The sequence below is a fragment of the Protopterus annectens genome, chromosome 14.part0, assembly GCF_019279795.1.
Source record: "Protopterus annectens isolate FY-2018-M chromosome 14.part0, PAN1.0, whole genome shotgun sequence".
NCBI lineage: Eukaryota > Metazoa > Chordata > Ceratodontiformes > Protopteridae > Protopterus > Protopterus annectens.
Genome location: NC_056748.1, coordinates 1081561414 through 1081586165, shown reverse-complemented (window position 1 = coordinate 1081586165; position 24752 = coordinate 1081561414). Strand labels below are relative to the sequence as shown.

General features: G+C 41.4%; 1 protein-coding gene across 1 annotated transcript in view; it reads left to right on the top strand.

Moving 5' to 3' along the window:
• CFAP46 (cilia and flagella associated protein 46) overlaps positions 1–24752 on the top strand; it is a 3596153-nt gene that overhangs the window by 1385072 nt on the left and 2186329 nt on the right. The window contains exon 26 of the mRNA XM_044056880.1: positions 9311–9442. Within this exon, the coding sequence (XP_043912815.1) occupies positions 9311–9442 (132 nt within the window). The remainder of the gene's footprint in view (positions 1–9310; positions 9443–24752) is intronic.

Genomic DNA, 24752 nt, shown 5'->3' with positions numbered 1-24752 from the left:
AGGGCGGGACCAAGTCCTATCCACTGTGTCGAGAAGCTCTCAGGCTTTGGCAATGGGCAATCTCCTCTCATCGGTTTATGATAGCAACGCATATCCCGGGGAAATCCAACCTATTCGCGGACAGACTGAGCAGAGCTATTCTCATGCCACACGAGTGGTCTCTCAAACAATCAGTAGTGGACGGGATTTTTCAGAAGTGGGGCATCCCTTGCTGCGATCTTTTTGCTACACCCCAAAACAGCAAACGCCCAGACTTCTTCTCCCTCTTTCCACTTCCAGGCCATCCCCCCAGAGTCGCTCTAACCCAGTATTGGCCCCGGGGACTTCTTTATGCCTTTCCTCCATTTCCGCTGATACCTCAAGTGATTCAGAAAGCTACTGTCTTGAGAGCCAAATTGATTGTCATTGCCCCTTACTGGCCTCGACAAATTTGGTTTCCGTCCCTTCATCGTCATCTTTTGGTTAAGCCTTGGCATCTGGATCCAATTCCAGATCTTCTGACTCACCATTCGGGTCATCTGCACCAGGCCATTCATTCTCTCAACCTCACTGCTTGGTTGCTCCACTTCCTTCCTTAGCCAGGCTTCCTATGATTTCTAATCCATTGCGAGATATCATAGTAGCTTCTCTAAAGTCCTCTATCAGAAGGATTTATGCTAGTAAATGGTGGCGTTTTTCCTTCTGGGCAAAGTCTAAGGACATAAATCCCTTTACAGCCCCAGTACAGTCAGTCTTGGACTTCCTAGCTGAGATTTTTCAGTCAGGTTCTTCTTCCTCGACAGTTAAGGTTCAGCTAGCAGCAATCTCAAATTTTCATGTTGGCTTAGCGGATCAAAACATAATGTCTCACAAGCGTTGCAAAGCCTTTCTTAGAGGGATCTTTCTGCTGAAACCTCCAGTCAAAGATCCCTCCTCCGGAATGGGACCTAAATTTAATGCTGGCATCCTTGATTCTGCCCCCCTTTGAACCGGCTGCTACATGCTCATTAAAATTTCTTTCCTGGAAGACGATTTTTCTGGTTGCTATTACTTCAGCCAGGAGGGTGTCTGAACTTCACGCTCTCTGTGTCCGTCCCCCATACTTGGTTTTCCACAAAGATAGAGTGTCTTTAAGAACTAATCCATCTTTTTTGCCCAAGGTTGCTTCCCAGACGAATATTACCCAATCTATTGAATTGCCAGTTTTTTCCCCCTAATTATTCTGACAGAGCAGAACAGAAACTTCATTGTTTGGATGTCCATCGCCAACTCAGATATTACTTAGACAGAACTAAACAATTCAGAAAATCTGATCAACTGTTTCTTTCTTATGCAGAAAACAGAAAAGGTCTTCCGGTCTCCAAGGTGACCATATCCAGATGGCTGTCTTCTATCATTTCTCATGTTTATCTCCTTAGGGGCAAGCAACTGCCCTCGAAACCAAACGCACATTCTACCAGGCGCCTAGCCACTTCCACAGCATTTCAGGATAGGCTACCTATTGACACCATTTGTGCGGCAGCCACTTGGGCCACTCCTCACACCTTTGTCTTTCATTACAAATTGGACTTGGCCACCAGGGACAGGGCTAGGTTTGGTTCCACAGTTCTCAAGAGTCTGTTCCATTGAGCCACCCAGGATAGAGGTGTTAGGGATGCGGTCCCATCCAGCAAGAATGAAGGCGAGTTTGACAACTTAACATTAAGAAGTTATGTACCTACCACAACGTTCCATGTTAGTTGTCTTCTCTCGCCTTCTTTCTTGCGTCCCTCCCTCCTTCCCCCTAGCCTGGACAGACCTTGAAATTGTACTCTTCTCTGGGTACTGTTCATTCTTTCTATGGACCTCCAGTAGGAAGTATCACTAGTCTTTAGTGGTTATTTGCTGTATTTTCTTTCCATATTTAGTCTTCCTCCTTCCTTTCTGGGAAGAAGGCTACTGGCAGGGTTTTTCATAGCTACCAAACGAGATCTGGGGTAGTCACGCCTTGCATCATGGGATATAGGGTTGCCTCGAGCTGGTAAAATTAGCTCTCGAGCTTAGCAAGTGCCGAGTCTGAGCCGAGGATCTGCTCCGAACCCATCCAGCAAGAAAGAAGGCGAGAGAAGACAACTAACATGGAACGTTATGGTAGGTACATAACTTTTTAATCATGCTTATTTAACCTGGTAGACTGAGAATGTCACCAAAGCCGTGGATGAAGGTAGGACAGTGCACACAGTGCATTTCAACCTTGCCAAGACTTTCAACACAATTCCCCACTCTGGCATTATTGAGAAGCACTTCCAGATAGGAATTAACTCTTATGTTACCAGATTGGTTGCCAGTTGGCTCACCAGTAGACCACACACTTTCAAAATTGGTAAGCTCACCTCCACCAGTAAAACCCATCATCAGTGGAGTACCTCAGGGGGTCTCTGCTGGGGCCCTTACTGTTTGGCATCTAGTTCTCAGAAGTCCAGGCCAAAGTAGATGACCTTTGCCTCACAAAGTTTGCTGATGATTGCAAACTGGGAGCAATCACAGAGTCCCCCAACAATGTCAACATGTTAAAAAAAAGTAAAACAAAATAAATTCCACCAGCAGACAAACCACACCAGTAGCCAAGAACCAAAACTGAGTACAGAAAAAAGTATCAGTGTGTTTCCATATTGGTGCATTTTTCTGTACTCAGTATTGAAAAAAGGGCTAATACAAAGAAATGATTGGTGCAAAAGCCATGGTCTAAAACTAAATGCAAAAAATGCATTATTATTCCCTTTGGCAAAATGGAATTCTATACAGAATTACAGTATTGACAGCACTCCTGAGTTTTAACCCAGTAGTGTGAGACTTGGGAACACAGGTTGATAGCAATCTGAACATTGATCACCAAGTGTCCACAGTGGTAGAGAAAGCCTTCTTATGTAGCTTACCTCATAAACAAGGGCATAACACTCAGGTCAAGGAATGTTATAACTCCACTGTCCTCAACCCTAATCAGACCACTAATAGAGTGTAATGGATCATTTTGCGTGTACCTCACCACACACCTGCAGTAGCTGGAGAGACCTCAGAGGTTTCCCACTAAGAAGATACAGGACTGCAAACCATGAGCTACATGGACAGGCTGAAAGCCCTGTCACTTTACTGTGCATCTTATTGGCTGCTGAGAGGTGACTTGTGCCTGGCCTGTAGGGCAATCTCCACTTCTGCCGTAATGGAAATGCTGCATATTGGCAAGTCAAATGGCTCAAGAGTCACTCACTCTAAAGATCTCAACCTAGCCTGTGACATTAGCAGATCATGCTGGAGAGACAGATACTTCTCCCAGAGACTGTCGCTTCTCTGTAATTGAGTCCCTGTTCAAGTAAAACGGAGCTCTTCACTGACCTTATTCCAATGCAACCTAGATAATTGGATGGGAGAGTGCAAATTCACCCCTGGGGTGGTACCTCTGTCCCTCATGGACAGGGGTAGCCGGTGTTGATCACGCATCTGTACTGTTCATAAATTAATTCTGAGAACTACCCAAAAAAGAAAAATAGTGATACTTGGGATCAACATGGCGCAGCTCGTAAAGGCTGTAAGGCTGCTAGCCTAGTAACCTCTTATGAACTTATGAGATGGAGACAGCTAACGCAACACACTTATGAGATGGCGACAGCTGACACAACACACTTATGAGATGGCGACAGCTGACACAACGCACTTATGAGATGGAGACAGCTAACGCAACACACTTATGAGATGGAGACAGCTAACGCAACGCACTTATGAGATGGAGACAGCTGACACAACGCACTTATGAGATGGAGACAGCTGACAACGCACGTATGAGATGGAGACAGCTGACACAACGCACGTATGAGATGGAGACAGCTGACACAACGCACGTATGAGATGGAGACAGCTGACACAACGCACGTATGAGATGGAGACAGCTGACACAACGCACGTATGAGATGGAGACAGCTGACACAACGCACGTATGAGATGGAGACAGCTGACACAACGCACGTATGAGATGGAGACAGCTGACACAACGCACGTATGAGATGGAGACAGCTGACACAACACACGTATGAGATGGAGACAGCTGACAACGCATGTATGAGATGGAGACAGCTGACACAATGCACGTATGAGATGGAGACAGCTGACAACGCACGTATGAGATGGAGACAGCTGACGCAACGCACGTATGAGATGGAGACAGCTGACGCAACGCACGTATGAGATGGAGACAGCTGACACAACGCACGTATGAGATGGAGACAGCTGACACAACACACGTATGAGATGGAGACAGCTGACAACGCATGTATGAGATGGAGACAGCTGACACAATGCACGTATGAGATGGAGACAGCTGACAACGCACGTATGAGATGGAGACAGCTGACACAACACACGTATGCGATGGAGACAGCTGACACAACACACGTATGCGATGGAGACAGCTGACACAACACACGTATGCAATGGAGACAACTGACAACACACGTATGGGATGGAGACAGCTGACAACAACACACATGAGATGGAGACAGCTGACACAACACACATGAGATGGAGATAGCTGACACAACACACATGAGATGGAGACAGCTGACACAACACACTTATGAGATGGAGACAGCTGACAACACACACAAGATGGAGACAGCTGACACAACACACTTATGAGATGGAGACAGCCGACACAGCACTCCCACCCTATGTAGAAAATGGGAAGAAGGGGTTTAATGATGATGATGATTCATGGAAGACAAAATCAGTGTGAAATGGTTGCATACCTATTATTAAACCTCTCCAATATATAATACATTTTCACATCCCATACTACTAGCTGAACTCAGGGAACTGGGACTCAAAAACAGTGCTGTCAGTTGGTTTAAATGTTAACTTCACTACGAATCACAGTAACATGCATACAATTACTCACCCAGCAGATATCACAACAGTAATATGTGCAGCCTTTTCTGTCAGACAGCTGCAAGATGAACTGCAGCATTCCTTTACAAAAAAATTAAAACTTGAATCAGAGGATGTTGATCACACCTGGATTGGACCACAGGGAGTACAGTGAGGGGGTAGTGGCTGAAGCAAACATAATTCATGGTTATACCTGTGATACCCACCACTGCTACCAACACGTGATGGCCCCCGATATATGTCGTCCCCATGCTGGGACAGTAATCAGGGAGCCTGAATCCTCAACACTAACACTTGGAAGGGAAGTGCTCTTGGAATACAAATGGATACACTCAGTATTTTCAGATGCAAACCTCTCTGCGTCAAGTACAGTTTCTTTTAAGAACGCACAGGGAGCACACTCAGCCCGGGGTCTGGATGTCTCTATATCTGTCTCCCTCCAGGTCCCCAGTAAGAGTCCCCACTGGTACAGCTGTAGAGTTAGGTTCTCAGCTGAGTGTCCAAGCCAAGTCCTCCAGCACCCTCTCTGTAAACCCAGTGCCTTGTGTCCCTGCCCCAAGTAGCTGACACACAAACACACACATGAGAGATTTGATTTTGTGTGCGTGCGCACACACACACACACACACACACACACACACACACACATATCTGGGAAAGGCTGGCATAGATTAACTAGCTATGCCTCCTTCTGCCCAGACTATAAGGTAGTTATCACAGCCACCAGACACTTCTCAATCAGCTACTATAAGGGCCTTAACAAAGGGTGTTCAATTATACTGTGTAATATTAATGCTAATACAAATGGTAGTAATCCAAGATGGCTAGGCCTTCTAGAGTGGCCCATACAGTGTCACCAAATAAATATAAGTACTCTCAAAGCTTAGGTATTTTCTCCAAGGACCAGCCACAATAAAAGTTTACATATATTTAAAAATAAATAATAAAAGAACATGAAAATATTGAATATATATTTACAGTAAACCACAGAGTTCAAATCATAGAAAACATTGAAATTAACATTGATGGACAGACTCCTACAAATAAAGAAAAGCACTGTCTAAATTAAGCTTCACTATATTCCTGACTGAATCGAAAAGAATTTTACTGTTCTGTAGTCAAGTTACTTACTACCACAAGGCAAGATGCTGTATCTGAGGGTCTTTATAGTCGGGCTTCCCAAACAGAATACTCAGTACTCTGAGATGACTCGTTCTAATATCTAAAATATAATTTCCAAGAGGCTGGTAGAATGACCTCATCTGGTCACCTGACTCTAGATTCTCACTGTATTCCCCTTTGAAGCTGAGACAAGAATTTAGCAGAGACTGCCACAATACACGTCCAAATGCTTATGGCAGTGTCTGGAGCGTCCCTTGTTTTCACTGAGCTAATGAACAAAGGCTCTTTCCCAGACCTATCTTCTCCAGTCCTATTCAGCACTGTGAGGTGCCATTTTAATGGTTTAACAGCTTATTTACATTTCCCTTATTTTTCTTCAAGTTAACATTTTGCTGTCCCAGTGTCCTCTATTACAACATATACATTTAATTCAGTTATACTAATACACATACATTTCTTTTCATTTCAGCATTGTGCACTGTTGATACATTTTAACACAAGCAAACCTTGCAAATACATTTTCAGCACAAGCAGCTGTACAAATCAGATGTACAAATGACATACAGTTCTAATACATTTGTAACACAAGTATTTTGTATAAATCAGTTTGATATTCCAAGAACATGTCATTTTTTTTTTTTACAAAACTCTAGCTGGATATGCTGGCACTTGCCCGTATCATCACAATACCTTTGATGGGACAGATTCCAGAAGCAAAGATGTAATGCTTTTTACTCTCCAGGGCATCAGTCATACCCTACCTTGAGAAGGTAGGATATGATAGAAGATTGCCAAAATGCAGTTCAGGAGACCATGTAAGGAAAAGGATTTTAGGATGCTGTAAGGATTTCAGGAAAAAAAAGCTTCAAATAAAATCTGTGTAATGGGAAGCTTTCTAGTCTAAGGCCACAGGAAATAGGGTACTTTTCACCTGAGACCAGAAGACAGTGGGTGACATGATAATGAGTGTATGCATAAGCTAATGGAAGAGAGCTGTGAGGGAGTCATTCTGGGCAAGAAGGACAGGGTGGGGAAGGATGGGCACAAGACAGCAGGATGTTGAGCCTAACTACTACTTGGATCTCTAAAAGGAATTTTAATATATGTGGTTGTAGATCCTTAGAATGGATGCCAGGATGAGTAAGTGAGAGTGAATCCACAAAGGTATTCAGTAAGGCATCAGACAGGTGGACAGGGGATTAAGGAAAGCAGAAATGGAGGGGATTTAGAATTCTGAGGCTCCTGAAAGATCTAACTAGATAGGTTTATTGTTGTCTTCTGCAGTTGAGCTAATGTAATTTAATGTCATGTAGCAGAGAAAATAAAACAGGGCACGCAGAAGGAAGTTGAATCAGTGAAGAGGAAAAATATTTTTCTGCTACATACTCCAGATCTCATCAGCCATTTTTCAGTACTTTTGATGTAGGTACAGTTATTTTACTGACTCCAAAACATAGAAAAACCGCAAACAGTATCTTGCCTCAACTGATATTAGTGCCTCTGAACTACATTGTGAAACAAGCACTTCATTGATAATTGTGCTTGCACAAATGCTGGATTTCCTGAAGATTTTGTACTGGAAGTGAAATAGAGGAGGAAGCCAGAGATTTCCCAGGAAGAGGGCTTACTCTTTCTGTAGGAAAACAACCAGCTCTTTGATACTTTTTGGATCAACCAACAAAATTAGCTTTGGACATCAGCTCCGACTCCCAGAGTATTCTGGTCTGATATTGTCTGAGTTCAGGCTCCTCTAATTTTCTATGTTCAGGCTCCTGTAAAGTGGGCATGTGTTGGTACTGACAAACGGTCCTAGAGAAGAAGAAGAAAGGAGTTGGAAGCCATTTTGCTTCCTTAGTAGAAGAACAGTGTTCATTTTACCATTAGTTTTGTCCTATTTACTATAATCAAAAGGAACCCTCTTTTCAGTACCCAGTCGCACCTTCCTATGAATTATTCTTCAGTGAAGTTGTCTATAATAAAGCCCCTTTTCACTTAAAAGAATATATTTACAAATGGTTAAATTTACAGATTGCATAGCATGGGTTCATCTAATCTTTACATTTACAAATGCTTATATTTGCAGATTGCATAGCAAGGATTCATCTAATCTTTAAGACCTTCCATGATTTGTGAAAACAAAACACAATAAACCCAGGGATTCAGCCACCTTTAGCAGATATTGTATGCAAATGTGATAACTGCAACTGACATTTGTAATTTCATCTAAAGGCTATCCAAGAAAACTTGGCTAGTCAATCTCCTCTCTCCACCCCCTATTTTATTAAATCAACTACTATTTTCTTTCAGTATATTCTTTCGTTTCAGAAACATTTAGAGGTATTGACATAATCGTCTGAAATACGCACGTTTTAAGCTACCAAGAAGCATGCAAAGTGACTAAACCAGAATATTCTTATCAAGGATGTATGATTATCAAAACTGTACTGAAATGCTGCTGCATATTTTATTTATGGGCATTTGATTACTGGGAATTTCCAACTGAGTTGGAGCCAATTTTCAGTGGAGGCCCGGGGAGAAAAGCTCCAAAGTATTACAAAACATTTTAAGAATAATAATTTTACAGTCTTTAACAATAATACAAAAAACAAATATAGTTTAAATAATTATACCAAATCAGACATAATAGAAAAAAAAACATTGGTTAAGTATATATACAAGTTATATGACAGTGATTTCATAGTTAGAGATGTTTTAGCTAGTTTATAGAGAAATTAAAGGCAAGTTAGTATAATACAAACAGCAATTGTATTACAAAGTGAGAGATAAGCAGGCTTATGGTATATTTAGAGAGAAAGCCAGGGGAGAGAAATTGATAGAAGTAAGGAAGTGAGTGAAAAAGGGAGAGTAAGGAGATGTAAGGTATGAACAGATACTTGTCCACATTTAATGATGTAGTTTATCCTGGTTTTGAACAAGAGCAGAGGCAGCTTTTTGCTAGAAAGTCTTTCAGAATGGTTTTAAAGGATGTGAGGGAGGGAGAGACCTGATAATATTTTCCTGTGGAGGTTTTCTGAAATGCCATCGCCATGCATTTTGAAGAATATAACATGAAAATAAGGTTAACTTGAAAATCTTTAAATCTTTAAGCACCCTATTAAAGTCTGCGTGTGTATATTTACAGCTTTCTGGGGGCCGGTACCATCACATTTAAGATAGTAAACAAAAGTTTAACAATGCTTACAATGAGCTACATCTTTTATCTTACATATTGGAATTATTGTACATATTTAATGCACACAAAAATATTTTCTTTTCTTTCATATTAATGTAGCCAGGACTATAACATCACACAAGAGATGCTCAGCAAAGCTGCATGTTTTCAAGGGCAAAGTATTTTGGACCATTTGGCATGGAAATCACAACTACGCAAGGAGGCATTCAAGTGCTTTGAAATGAGTGCAAGGTATGGTTTGGATCTTTGTACATATCGGTGTGTTTTGCAATTCTTATAGTGTATACTCTTGGCTGTATAACTTTCTCTTCACTGTGATGCAGGTGTCTCTTCCAGTAAACTTTCTGGATGGTAACCGCCAAGAGTCCATGCATTATCATAGAGTATATAAAGTAGACTCAGTTCATGGTCATAATTATCTTGTTAATACCCACCTTCATAGGAAACCTACTCCATGCAGGTGAGTAAAACAAGCCCATCCTAGGATGAATTTACTGGCACCTATCCAGTTGTCAGAGGTTACTTAAAGGAAGTGAGGGTATCCCTCTATTTCATGTGTAACATATTATTGCAGAGATGGATATGGCACTAAGTAATAAATCTACCCCATTCAGTTTGTCTTATTTATTTTTAATAGAAATAGGTTCATAGGTTAGTACTAGGTTAACTGCCCTTGCGAGCCATTGTAAGCCTAGCCAATTATCCCTTGTGAGACTCAAACCCTGCACCTTGTGTTTGTAAGGCAAACACCTTAACCATTAGGCCACCCTCCCAAACCAATACAAGTCTTTAGTTTAACTTTTTGTGAAACCATTTCCTTGGTAATAATATAAGAGATCAAGGAGGGTTGGGTTCCAAGTCTAGAATGACAGACATAAATCGCCTGGCAAGAGTTTATAGCAGACAGAATATATGGATAGAGTTTCAAGCCTGATTTGGTGGGTCAGTGTCTTTAGTCCAGTGATCTTTTTAGTTGGGACTGTCCTGGGTTTTTCTAGTTGCATAATATATTTGGATAGATGCATATTAAAAGAGTAGTTAGTCTGATCGCTGCAGAGTATAAAGTAATGATAACTTATTTTGTCCTGGATGAAATATTTTTAGATGGTAATTGGACAAGATAGAAGGATTTACTGACCTGATAACTCCATGGTGGTCAAAGGATAGGGTGCTTTCCCCATAGGGGATGAAATCTCTGATGACCTTGTCAGTCTGGATGGAGATGAAACAGAAATTTTGGTGAGAGGGTGACCTCTATGTTCTATAGATACTTGCACCTCTCACAAATTGTATCATATTTTCCAAATAATGTTTCATTGTCTGTGAGCAACTGGCAGTTCCTATACTAAGGACACTTAGTGCTATGAGGTGGCAACAGCAGGGGGGGGGGTACAGTGTTCAAACCACAACAATTTTAGGTACATTCTGCTTTACCCACACCCAGACATGAAATGCAGCTAAATTAATATCTCTAGCCAGTCCAATGTTTCAAAGTATAGACTGGCTGAATCAGACTATCTGACTATCAGCATGGTATGCTTTATTGTGGGTCAATATTATATTATTGCATGCCTTGAAAAGCAAATGATAAATAATTGACCCCATGTCAGTGAAAGCTTACGTCAAAACCTCAGAACAGCGATTTTTTTCCAAGGGAAAAAAAATCACTGTTCCGAAATTTAAAAAAAAAACTTTAAAATGTTACATAATGTGGGGGGGGGCTTTACCCCCCCCCACAACCCCCTACTTAAATATGCCAACTCCGAGATCGCACTACAGTGCCGAAAACGGCAAAGTAAAGAAAAAGGCCAAGTGAATTCATTCCCAGGGAAAGAATTCGCTGAAAAGCTGCTTCGTTATTTTACAGTCTCTTACTGATATAATATCAAACAAGAGGTTATAAGAAAATGACATAGTGGGTTTTATACCCCCATTTTGGGAAGTGCAGAGAATATTCCCCACCTCCCTACTTCAGGGGATGGTACCCGCTTATCTGGAGACAACTATGAGTGATAGGGGGGACACTGAGTTGGATAATTCTCAGGTAACTGATACCCAGCAGAATTTCAGCCCTTCATGCTCATTTGTATCCACTTTTTCCAGTGAGAGTCATATTGTACAGGATATTCTTAATAAGAATTGCCTATATTATTAAATGAACTCAGTTTGGCTGGGATTTGTGGTAGGAAACCCAACTTTGTTTTTAGAAAGGGCAGGAATATCAAAGGCCTCCTGGAACAAATTACAGGTGGGGGAACAGAAGGAAATATGTACCCATGTGGTATGTGCCACCAGTGTAATTTTATTCTGCCAAGTATTAGTATTACTATACGTGATAACAGCATTAAGATTAAAGGTAAATATAGTTGTTATACTCAAGCAGTCATGTATGCCGCTATGTGTACCAAGTGCTCAGCCTTTTATATAGGCAAAACTCAACACAAATTGTCTCAAAGGATATACGAGCATAGATATGAAATGTGGCAACACGATGAGAATAATGCACTATACAGGCACGTAAAACTTTTCCCCGATCATACATTCAAATTTGTAATATTACAAGTGAAATGCGGGGATAGTGGGGACCCATGGAAGGTATTCCTTGAAGAGAAAGAAATGTGGTGGCAGGTTTTCCTTCAGGCATATCCCCCCCAGGTTTAAATGACACTGTTTCCATATCAAGAAGTTAAAATTAAAGGTATTTGACAGGTAATTTTTCCAGTTCTAGTTAGTGAGGGTGTCCTTGACTTTAATGTGATATAGACTAGGTCAACTGTCTTTTTGGAACTATATGTTTTAATAATTTTTTGCACAATAATGCTTGTATAATTATTTATATATGTATGCATTTTTAAAATAATGTTTCATACCATGCAGGTTTGGGCTATTTATTGTATGATAATTTTTTTGATTTTAGAACACACACATATGTATATTTGTATATTTGTATATATGTATAGTTGTATATTTGTATATATGTATATATGTATACATGTATATTTGTATATATGTATATTTGTATATATGTATATTTATTTGTATATTTGTATATATGTATATCTGTATATTTTATATTTGTATATTTGTATATATGTATATTTGTATATATGTATATTTGTATATATGTATATTTATTTGTATATTTGTTTATATGTATATTTGTATGTATTCTTTTATTCTACAATGTGAGTTATATGGCGTGCTTTTTTAGCTGCATCATGCATTTCCTTTTTTGAGCTCATTAAGTTTAAGTGGGGTGTGACCAATTGTGACTCTGATGTATATAAATTGCTTTGCATGCAGTTTTTAGTTGTCTGAAGAAGTCCGGTTATATATACCAGACTAAAGCACTTACTTTGTTTCATGCTTTAAATAAAATCTTGTGCTTGGATCAGTGAATTTCAGCCTGTGTTACTTTGTGTGAAGGTTGCGCTTCGTTAGTTTGCCTTTTCACTCTTGTCAGTTCGATCAAGACACATTCATGAAACTGCGTCTATGATCTGGTAATAGGAACCCTTTATTGTGACCCCATCCACAGTCATATCAGACACTTGAATAATGCAATGTAATCAGGGTGGGAAGAGCTTGCTTTGACCCAGGGTGTTCTTTTTGCTTTTCATCTAGGCATATGAAGTAGCATATTAAACATAATTTTATAGCTGACTTTACAAGATGACTACCAGGTAAGTAAAATAAGTTGAATAGAGAGTTTCTAGTTTGAAAACTGAGGCATTCTTAAAAAGCCAGTCAAAGTTATCAATAATCAAATTCAGTTACTAGATAGTAATTACATTAGTAATTACCAGCAAAGAAGGCCTTTAGAGAAACAATTTTCAGATATAGAACAAGAGTTTGATTCAGTATTTAGAGGAAAAAACATAAGTCATATGTACTCCGAAATGTTAAAAATAAATGAGACATTTGGAGGATTATTTAAAATCAAATGAGAAAATTCTGGAAAAATAGAAGAAACTTTAAGTAGCTATTCACATATCATGATAAAACTGCAGAAATCTGACATTGAAGGAAGACTGATGAATATTTGTCATCTCAAGAGGAGTTTCTTCAAAAAACAGAGTTAATAGACGAATCATGCAGAGGAAACGTCAGATTTTTCTACATTAGAGAGACTGGAAGGAGCAGGCTGCATAATTTCTATATAAGTGCAGATAGCAGGATTCATTAATTGAGAAGTTGCATTGTATGCCTGCTCTAAGTCTTGCTGTCAAAAAGCAGCTGAGACCAGTGTTAGTAAAGATGAAGTTATGAAAGCAGAAAGAGTTGCTCCTGATGAAACTGTGACAGAAGGGAGCACTGTGAAAAACAGGTGACACCAGTGTGTATTTGAAAAATTATTACTATATGTACACCAGACGCAAGAGATGCAAGGTTTTCATGTTGGTCAGGAGATGTTGCGAGACAGATCTGAGATACAAGTTTGTTTATCCAGTCCAGATGTATTTTTTCCCTGGAGGACCTAAGAAGTTTTTGGATACAGAATAGTATAAGGAAATAAAAAGTTTATCCAACAAATATTGAGCTAGCAAAGCTGAAGAATACAATGTTTCTCTATTTTTTGTCACTAAGAAGGACCATCAAGAGACTTCACCGGTAGTCATACCTTTTCCATTGCTCCAAATTAAAATTATTGCATAACAGACAAAAGTCCCACACCTCATGAGGAGAATGAAGAATGCCTTGGACTCGAACCAGAAACTGCTCTTGAAGTAGACATGGTCAGGAAGAATACCAACGACAATATGAAATTTGTGAACAAGTGGAAGAATTGTAAATCATCAGTCCCATTCAATGCAGCTTGGATATGTGAACTTTGATTTTGCAAGAAGTGGATGAATAAATGGAAGTTTATTGATTTTGTTAAACTGATGGAGAATTGTAAAGTATAAACACCTATTTCTCATTAATGTTTTGGACAGTGAATGGACTGGAGAAGTAACTGCAAATATACCAGCTTTTGTTCTTATTAGTGCTTGTATAAACATTCCTAACGTAAACTGCAAATTATTTTGTAATGTAGTTCTGTATGGTATGCAGTTAGAGGTATTTTAAATTCTAGGTTTTGGCAATTTCATCCCTGACTATTGTACACATTTGTAATCGTAAAGTAAGACCGTATTTCTTCTTAGTTGTAATATATCCAGGCTATGCACTATATTATTTGAAAAGCTGGAAAGAATCATGTCAAGTTAATATAATGTTATGACCTTGGGCTACTGGAGGGTGTAAATATCTATAAATCATATTTTTATGTAGACTCAAAAGATAACCAATGTTCTCTGTTTTTATTTTCACAGAGGTGGATGTCTAGATTAATGTTCCTTAATTTACGGTACAGACTGGAGTTTTAAAACAAAAAGGATTGAAAAACATGAGAAAATGATGAAAACATGAAAAGTAGCCTTTTGTTGTATTTGCAAAGAAATTTGGTGTTTTTTTTATCTATTACTACCTGCTTTTCACTGAAGACAAGCAGTGTGCAGGTGCAGGCATTTAATCATACAAGGTGTGAACAGTATATTCTGAGTGAAGTTTAGACTATAATTCATTTTTAAAGGGATATTGGCAAGAAGTTCAGTGAAAATAAAAAAAAAAGGTAAAGCAAGAAATGAAGTCTGAAGTTGTGGAAAGTGAATAGTTATGCAAGTAATTGCCCTTCTTCCAGCAGCCTTAATACTTTGTTTCATTTAATATTAAAGTGCACAATTTAATCTACATATTTAAGGGTAGCCAGTATACCCTTTCTTAAGACTAAAAATTGTTTACTGAAAGCATATATTTTTTTCACAACTGGCAGAGGAGTAAAGATGAGACAAGAACAGACAGCAATCTGTGTAATTTTGAACACAGGCTGTAAACAAAGGGGATTTCACAGATCTTAGTCAGGGAATTATCCCTACAAATCTGCTTGTCTTTGCAGGCAGTCTCACCCTCTATCTAAGAGTAAAAGGGTCTGTCCCTTGTAAAGTGTTTCGCATGGACATCCTGCAGGAGAAGAAACAGAAAAACAAGCACATTTCCCCTGTATGTAAGGATGCCCAATGTGAGTGGCAGGATTTTACTCAAGGGTTACTCAGTGCTACAGTGGCTTTAAAGTCTCCCCAAGAGGTGTCTGTGCCTGCCTCTCCCTGGTCCTCTACATCTGTTAAAAGATTTAGGGAATTAGTCTGTTTGGATAAGGACCTGGATTCTGCAGAAGAGTTCCTGGCTTACTGTTCTCATATCCCTTCCTCTTTAGATTCTGGCTCAAAGGAAGAGGGTTCCATTACTCCTGATTCCCCTTTGGAGGAACTGTCCTTTGGGGATACTGTCACATGATGGATTTTTTTTAAATGGGATTGCCCCCAAGTCTCTGATGTTCAGAAAAGATATGATGAGCTCCTCCAGATGGAGTCCGTTAAGCTGTCAGCTGTTGTTCCTGTTCTGGCTGCCCTCCTGGATACCTTTTTAGCAGCTTTTCTGTTCCCTGATTCTCAGCCCCCATGCTTCCAAGAAACCTGACAGATTTTACAAAGTGCCTGATGAACATACATTTCTTTATAAATGTCCTTCTGCTGATCCTTCTGTGGTGTCTGTCTCTTCTGACAAACCTTCTAAGTTCTTACCCTCTGCAAGTTGCTTCTTTCAGATACAGGTAGTAGGGACATGTAGAGATTGGGCAAAAAGGCTTATAATGATGCACTTTATCCGTTGGGGCATGAACTACCAGACACATATGTCTACATATATTTTGGCTCAGCTTTCTAAATTGGTTTCTGATTTCCTAAAACTGAGGACAAAGCTTCTGCCCTTTTCCTGTTGGGAATTTCACAAGTTGCTCACCATCCTGTCAAATGCAGCTGATGCCTCCTCCAAGGATGCTGCCTTTAGTTCTGTTATGAGCCATTACTCTTGGCTTCATCTTCAGGCTTTGTCTAATGACATTAAGGCTAAATTGTTGGATGTTCCTTTGGATAATAAAAATCTTTTTGGTACTGCTGTTGATGAACTTTTCTAGTATCTCCAAGGGAAATGTAAAGCACTGTAGGAATTGCAGCATATTTTTGTTCTCCATTCCTACATTTCAGTGGAATTATCCCTGCAAATTTGCTTGTCTTTGCAGGCAGTCTCACCCTCTATCTAAGAGTAAAAGGGTTCTAGACATGTGCAGACTGCTAAGTTTACTCAGATCCCTACCTCCCAGAAACCTGTTTTTCAGGATAAGCGGGGTTCTATTTTGCAATTGGTTTCCCCTTTCCCTCAACCAGGTTCCCTTATCCATCCATCTTTCTCTGTCTCTTCTAAATTGGTTAGAAATTACAACTCTCAAGTTCTATCCATTATCCATCAGGGATATATCACAGTTTGGAAATCCCTTCCTCACTTTAAATCCCTTCCTCACTTTTTAGTCATCCCTCAAACTGCGTGGGATCAACTTTTCTCCCAGAGCTGCTTCATTCTCTTTTGGTTCAGGGCACCATTCAAGTTGTGCCTCCTACCCAGGTAGGAAAGGATTTTTATTCCAGAATGCTCCAGGTTCCCAGAAAGGAGAGCACTTGGAGTCCGGTTTTGAATCTCACCCAGCTCAACACATTTCTCAAGATTCCTTCTTTTTGAATGTTGTCTCTTCAGACTCTCTGCTCCCCTCCTTCTTCCTCAGGCCTTTCTGGCCTTGCTGGTTCTCAAGGATGCTTACCTTTATATTCCTATTCATCCCCTTTTCAAGAAAATTTTAAAACTCTGTGATATGATGTTATCAGTCTTCATTCATTCTTGACTGATGGGTTGGGTTCCAAACCCTCGGAACCAGCTCAGCCATTATACAAAGGTCACGCCAGCCAAAAATCTTGAGCTAAGGCTCTGTCCATACTGCCTGTCTTCCCATTACCTCAGATCTCATTTGCCGTGTACAAATTTGGATGCATCAGCCTTTGCTCTCAGCTAAGTGCTCAGATTTTTTGCTGTTGGCTTATTATATCTTTTCTGTGATATTTACTATTTTCTAGTTTCCTTGTGTTTGTGTGAGTGATTTATTTAAAACTTTCTACACCCGTATTTATCTCAAGGTATCTCTCTCTCTTTTACCATCCTTGGTATTAGGCCTCTCTTTCCCACTTACTGTTGGTAATTCTTTGATACCATCATTGGTATCATTGCCTATCCTTTCTTTCCTCTTCTCACCTGTGTGGGTAGCCTTAAAAACATGAAAAAAAGTTCTCTCTTCCTTTGCCTTTTTGTTTACGAGTAAGTGTGTGCATGTGTGTGTGTGTGTGTCTTTGTGTCTTGTACATAACTAGATAACATGGCAAAAAAGCAGAAAGGAACCTCTGGTTTAAGCAATGTAAAGACTGTGGCAAAAAGATGCCCAATTCGGATGGACATCTTTCTTGTGTCTATTGTTTGGGTGTCCCTCATCTGGAAGTTCAACCTCCATGTGAATGCTGTAAGGGCTTTAGTGCTCGGGCTCTTGCAGAAAGATGTAATAAATTGATTCTTAAGAGCCTGTTGAAATGTCCTTTTGGTGAAGCTCTTTCTGAGGTGGAGACTTCAGAATTTCCAAAAACTGACTCTTAAAAAATGGAGCCATTTAGTACCATGTTCCCCTAAGGTACATGACTCTAACACTCAAAAATCTCTGGCTCCGACACCTTCTTCAGAACCGAAAGCAAATGTTCCAAACATATCATTGCCTTCTGCTCTGGCACTGAAACCAACAAAATCTACTGCAGTGCTGTCCACCATTGAAAGTATCCAGACATCGTCGGTACTGACCACGGCTTTGGCACTGCCAGCCTCTCTGGCATCAATAGTTGCCACTCCCATTATTTCAGTCCCATCTTCACCTTCTATCCAACAGTTTCTGGTGCTGAGAATCAAGATTATAAGTACCACCAGGGCTAGATATTCTCCTTCAGTAGACCCCTTCTTGGGTCAGCAGCTGAGTCCATTAGTAGAAGGACCTGAATCTCCTTCTGGAATGTCAGTCCATTCCTCCAGGAACCTATCAGAAGTGAATGTAGTCAGATTAGTGGATCAGTTCTTGGCAGTCAGCGACCTTCCTGCTCCCTCTCGGACCTCCCTCCCTCCCATAGTCGAGGCTTATTCTCCGAGGACTCCTACGTGTATTCCACCTTTCACCTCTCCCCAGGTCTTGGAGCTCATTGCTTTGATGCTGCCGGTGCTAGCTACCTTGGTACCAATGGTGGATATCACCTTGGTACCAGAACCTACTCTGTGGTCTTTGGCTCCATCAGAACCATCACACCCACAGGACTGAGATTTGGCTGCCAGTTCTGGGATCCCTGAATCAGCTCCAGATTTTTCTATGGTGCCATCTATGGCTCTCGATATCTTGGTAGTTTCAAGTCCTCTCTTGGCTCCTAATCTGAGGGGTGGCTTATTGGAGCAGGGTGTGACCCTGATTCCAAGGTTGTCTTTCTCTGTTCCAGGCTACCATCTATCTTCGGGGGGGGCCTGCCTTCCAGATTATGGAGAGAGCTCTAGCCTCAGCAGGCTCCCAGTTGGCACCATCCCGTTGGAGTGAAATATTTTTGTTCCCTCTGGTTTGCAGCTGCCGCAATCTGCTACATCAGGACAGTGGGCACAAGAGCAGCAAGATGCCCTAGTGCAGGGTCTTCTCTCCTCAAAGTCATCCTCAGATCTTCCCCCTGAGGAGCCACCCCTAACAGATCATGCAAGAGAAAGCACTTGGATTCTTTGGAAGAATCAGTCATTGAGGATACAGATTATGATGAAGGGGAAGGATCCCTATAGTCACCCCCTGAAAATGTCTCCTATGGAGACATCCTGGAAATTTTAAAACAGAGGGGTGATTGGAAGCCCTCAAACCCATCCTCTGAGGAATCTGTTTTCCCGCAAGCTTTTCGTGCTTGCCCATCTACTTCTTGGGTGACCCTGCCTGCTGATGAACTAATCAAACTTATTGTACAGCGTGCGTGGAAGGCTCCTGACACCATAGAGCCTATTCCATGGAGACTGGACACATTTCTTTCAGCATGTGAGCATCAGCCCCATTTGTCTAAAGGTCTAGTAGTGAATGCCATGGTAGTGGCAGTGGCCACAAAAAGGAACTCGCTAAAGAGAGTTCAACTGTTCATCCTCCTAACTGAGAGTCCCAGATGATGGACAGATTCGGAAACCAGGTCTTTGCTTCAGTGACCTTCGCTATTCAGTCCTTGAATGTTTTAGCACACTTCACTATACTCCAAAAGGATCTGACAACTGAGCTTTCAACACCTTGGCAGGAACAGTGTCTGAGGAGATCCATGATAAGGTTGCCTCCTAGCTTGCCACCCTGGAGTCGGTCCCTAATTTGTCCATGCGGCTTATTGTGCATACAGCCAAAGGGACATCTAGAGCAGCGGGTTCAGACGTTGCCATCAGGCATCACACCTAGATGCGCTTGTGTGATTTTGTGGACCCCTTTAAGTCTTCCTTTGTTAATGCTCTAGTTGATGCTTCTTCATTGTTTGGCCCCAAAGTTAGAGACACATTAGCCAGGTTTGAAAAGGATGGAAAGACCCTTTCTGTTGTGGGTGTGCATTTTTCCACTCCTCAATGACCTTACTCTAGGAATCAGAGGAGTGGAAAGATGTGGTTCAAGACCCAAGGGCCTTTTCAGGACACACTTGGCGAGTATTCCTCCTGAGTCAGAGGTGGGACCTCTTCTGGAAGATGCCCCACCCGTGGCAGAGGAGGTCCACGCAACCAGGGTTCCAGAGATTCCTTTTCTGGACAACCCTACCAGCAGTCGGGGGAAGATTTTCTCAGCATACTCAGCCTGGCTCACAATAACATCAGATTCCTGGGTGCAGACAACAATCATCAGAGGCTACTGCATTCCCTTAGTCTTATTTCCAAACCACAAAGGTGAATCACCGATGTTCCACCCAGTCAGAGGGATATAGCAGTACTAGAAATTCAAAAGCTGCTTCAAAAAACAGTCCTACCAGACCAGACAGGATCCAGATTTTGCTCAACAATTCTTTTTAATGCCAAAAAAGACAGGGGACTAGAGACCAATTTTGGATCTCAGTGTATCGAACAAGTTTGTATGACAGACAAAATTCCGGATGGTCACAGTTCATTCTATCCTTCCTTTTTTAGAGAAGGATGATTGGATGTGCTCTGTAGATCTTCAGGACACTTATTACCACATAAAGATGGACAAGTGCTCCAGAAGATAACTCCGCTTCCAGCTAGGAGCCCAGGCATTACCAATTTTGAGCACTGTCCTTTGGTCTCACCACAGACCCCAGGGTGTTCACCAAATGCATGGCAGTTGTAACAGTTCATTTAAATCTACAGGCATTCAGTGTGTTTCCATATCAAGAAAACTGGCTCCTCACCACTCCCACCAGGCATCTGCTGCTTTGCGCCATAGGCTCTATTCTACATCTTGCCGAGTTCTTAGGCATTTCAGTCAACAAAGAAAAATGACAACTATCTCCCACACAGGACCTGGAAGTCATCGGAGCAAAACTAAATAAAAAAATCTTGTGTGGCCTCCCTTCGTTATCATAGGTTGTTAAAGTTGAGATTCCAACTTCAAGTGATTCTCTCCCAGAACAAAGTACCTGCCCATCTGGTACTACAACTTCTCAGATCCATGTCAGCAACAATAACATTAGTTCCCCTGATGAGGTACCATATTAGGCTGCCTCAGTGGCTCTTAGCATAACAATGGTCACTTCTAACTTACCCCATGTCTCATCCAATCCTAATAAAGAACTGGTGCAAAAAAGATTTATCTTGGTGGATGAAGCCAGAAGAGGATTTATGGAGTTGTCCTTTGTCCTCCTCTCAACCCAAGGCCGTAGTGACCACGTATGCTTCCCTGATAGGGTGGGGGGCATTTTCAAGGAAAGACCATCCAAGGTGCTTGGTCCCCATAGGAGGCCAATCTGTACATCAATGTCCCAGAATTGAGGGCAGTGCCTTTAGTGTTGCAAGCATTCAAGTCTGCTCTTCCATCTGGGATGATTGCTATCAAGTCAGACAACATGACAGTAGTCTGGTATATGAAACAGGAAGAACCAGATCCTACTCACTATGTCGGGAAGCCCTAAGAGTTTGGCCATGGGTGATCGCCTCCAACCGCTTTCTAATAGCAATGGATATTCCAGGGAATTCCAACATGATTGTGGACAAACTAAGCAGGTGTATCCTTCTACCTCATAAGTGGTCTCTCAATCCCAATGTAGCGGCGAAAATATTTTATCATTGGGGTCAGCCTTGCTGCAGCCTGTTCTCCTGTCCCATAAACCACAACTATAGCAGCTAGCTTACTCTAGTCCCCCCTTATGGAGAGTCCCCGAGAGATGCACTTCTTCTCGACTGGCCCCTGGGACTTCTGTATGCCTTTCCACCAATTTCTTTAATTCCCCAGTTTCTGAGGAAAGCCCAACAGTTGAGAAGCAAACTGATTCTCATTGCACCTTACTGGCCCCATCAAGACTGGCTTCCCTTCCTCTGGCCTCACCTGGTACACCACCTATGGACTCTGGATCCAACTCTGGACCTGCCGTCTCACCATCAGGGCCTGGTGCATCTCAACCTTCAACATCTCAAGCTGACTGCTTGTTTTTTCCACTTCTAGTAATTGTCAGGTGTAACAACTTGTCCTTCCCTGTGCAAAAGATACTTCTGGCGTCTCATAAACTGTCCACCAGAGAACTTTATCTTAACAAATGGAAAAAATTTTGTATTTGGTCGGATACAAATGGCTTTGATCCTTTCTCGGCTCCAGTCAATAAGGTCCTGGAATACTTAGCCACCTTATTTCAATTCAGAGCCTCAACATATACCATTAGATATCATTTAGCTGCCATTTTGAATTTCCATAATGGTTTTGACGATTATTTATTGATGTCTCACCATCTTTGCAAAATTTTTCTTAAGTGTGCTCAACATTTGAAGCCACCTTTCAAAGATCTAATAACGCCTTGGGATTTGACCTTAGTCTTGCAATGCTTAGCTTGTCAGCCTTTTGAGCCGGCAGCCACATGTGACCTCATGTTTTTATCTTGGAAGACCCTCATCCTAGTAGCCATCACGTCTGCTAGGAGAATTTCAGCATTACAGGCCTTGTGTGTGAAGTATCCAGATATCATCTTCCACAAAGACAGAGCATCACTCGGAACTAATCCCTCTTTCCTTCCTAAAGTGGTGTCCGAGTCCAAGATCAACCAGATCATAGACTTACCAGTTTTCTTTTTAATTTTTCCAAACTAGGGAGAGTACTGCTTGCACATGTTAGACATCCACAAGCAGTTACATTTTCACTTGGACAGAATGAAGGCTTCTAGAAAAGCAGGCCAATTATTTATATCCTTTTCAGGTACCAGATTGGGTAAACCTGTTTCAAAGGTCACCTTATTGAAATGGTTAAGAGACTGCATTACCTTTATTTGCAATCAGAATAAACTCAAACTACCAACAAAAGTTAGAGCTCATTCAGCAAGATCTGTTTCCACTTCAGTGGTCTTTCATTCCAGAGCTTCTGTGGAAGACATATGTGCAGCTGCAACTTGGGCAAACCCTCATACCTTTGTCACTCATTACAAATTGGACATGTTCTCTGGGGGAAGAGCATCCTTTGGCTCTATGGTGCTCAGGAATATCCTTCCTTATGGCTGCCCAGGATCTAAAGTAGCTGGGGACTCTGTCCCATCAGTCAGGAATGAATGAAGATTGACAACATCAGATAAAGAAGTTATGTTCTTATCATAATGTTCCATCTGTGTTGTCGATCTTCTTTCATTCTTGACATCCCACCCTCCTGCCCCCTCCTAGAGACTCCTGGAGGTTCTAAACTAGTCCTGGAGTTGTTATAGGGTTGTTGCTCAGACAGAGCTTCCATATTTTCTTCATGGTAGGCAAACTTAATCTGAGGTAATGGGAAGAGAGACAGTATGGGTAAAGCCTTAGCTCGAGATTTTTAGTGCAAGCTTTGTATAACGTCAGAGTTGTTTCTGAGGGTTCGGAACCGAATGCATCAGTCAAGAATGAATGAAGATCAACAACACAGATGGAATGTTATGGTAAGCATATAACTTATTTTTTCTTCCTTTCATTTTTCAATTCTCTGATTTGCCCTTTGTCTTCTCTACTGCCCAAGGATATTCACCAAATGCCTAGCTGCTGTCATTGCCTTTTGCAGGATGAGAGGACTTTAAATCTTTTTCTAATCTGGACGATCTACTCTTTCATGCTTCTTTTGATGCGTTGCTTCAGGGTCTGTAGTTTATTTCTGTGTTGCAGCATCTGGGGTTCACCATCAATTTTCAGAAATCATCTCTGACATATTTCCCTTGATTGCAGGCTTCAGACCATTCCTATGCTTGGCCTCTCTGCCTGCCCAAAAGCCCTTTCTCTCAATGTCTTTTTCCAGTATCTTCTTCCTCTGGCTTTTCTCACAGCCAAGGACTTTCTCAGGGTTCTTGTGTTCATGACCTCCACCATTCCCATGCACTCTTTGGACAGGCACCATATTAGAAAGCTTTATTGGTACCTCAGGTCAGTGTGGCTCCAACATTGCCATTCCCTGGACTTCCTAGGAAGGGCTTGTCTCAAGCTTGAGCTTCAGTGGTGGATTCGTCAACTTTCTCTCAACCTGGGACTTCCTTTCCAGGTTCCAATCCTGACTCGAGTCCCCTTCAGATGTCTCAGATAGGGAATGGGGGTTGTCCTTCTTCTGCTATCTCAATGTTCAGGGTCTCTGGTCTCCTCATCAGAGGTTAGATCATATCAATATAAAGGTGATGAGGGCTCTGCTTCTAGCCCTTGAGGCTTTTCATTCTGTCTTTCATCCCGAGCCCCTCAAACAGACAATATCACAAATTTTGAAGACTAACTTTTCAGGTCTGGGATCTAGCTGTCCAGTATCAATCGACTCTTCAGGCAGTTTACATTCCCTTAGAGTACAATCTAGTGACAGACACTTTGAGCAGGTCTAGCACACAAGCTCCATGTATAGATTCTTCACAGAGATATGTTTTTGGACATAATCCATCAGTGGGGTATTCCTCAGGGAGATCTTTTTGCCTCCCCTCTGAACAAATAACTTCCACTCTTCAGGTCAGTGTCCCAAGTCCTCTGCCATGGAAAGTGGACACCTTGTCTTTTCCTTGGAATGAGATGTTTCTGTACACCTTACCTCTTCTTCCTTTGTTTCAGAGAGTCTTGCACAAGTTCAGGTAGGATTCTCCCAAAATCTTGTTAGTGACTTCCTTTCAGTCCAGAAAGTATTGGTTCCCCATGTCTTTCTCACTTTGCCAGGAGCAATCACCACAAATTACCTCGATGGGTGGATCTACTCACACAAGACAAGGGATGTAATATCCATCCTCACTTGTCCACTCTTCAGCTGATGCTGCAGGTAATAGGGTTCTGATCCCCTTTAGGCATCTTTTTTCTGAGGGCATGCCTCAGGTCCTGCATATGGCCAGGAAGCCCACTACCAGGAAATTATATTTGTTCAAATGGACAAAATTTTCTGTCTGGTGCCTGTCTCACCATCAGG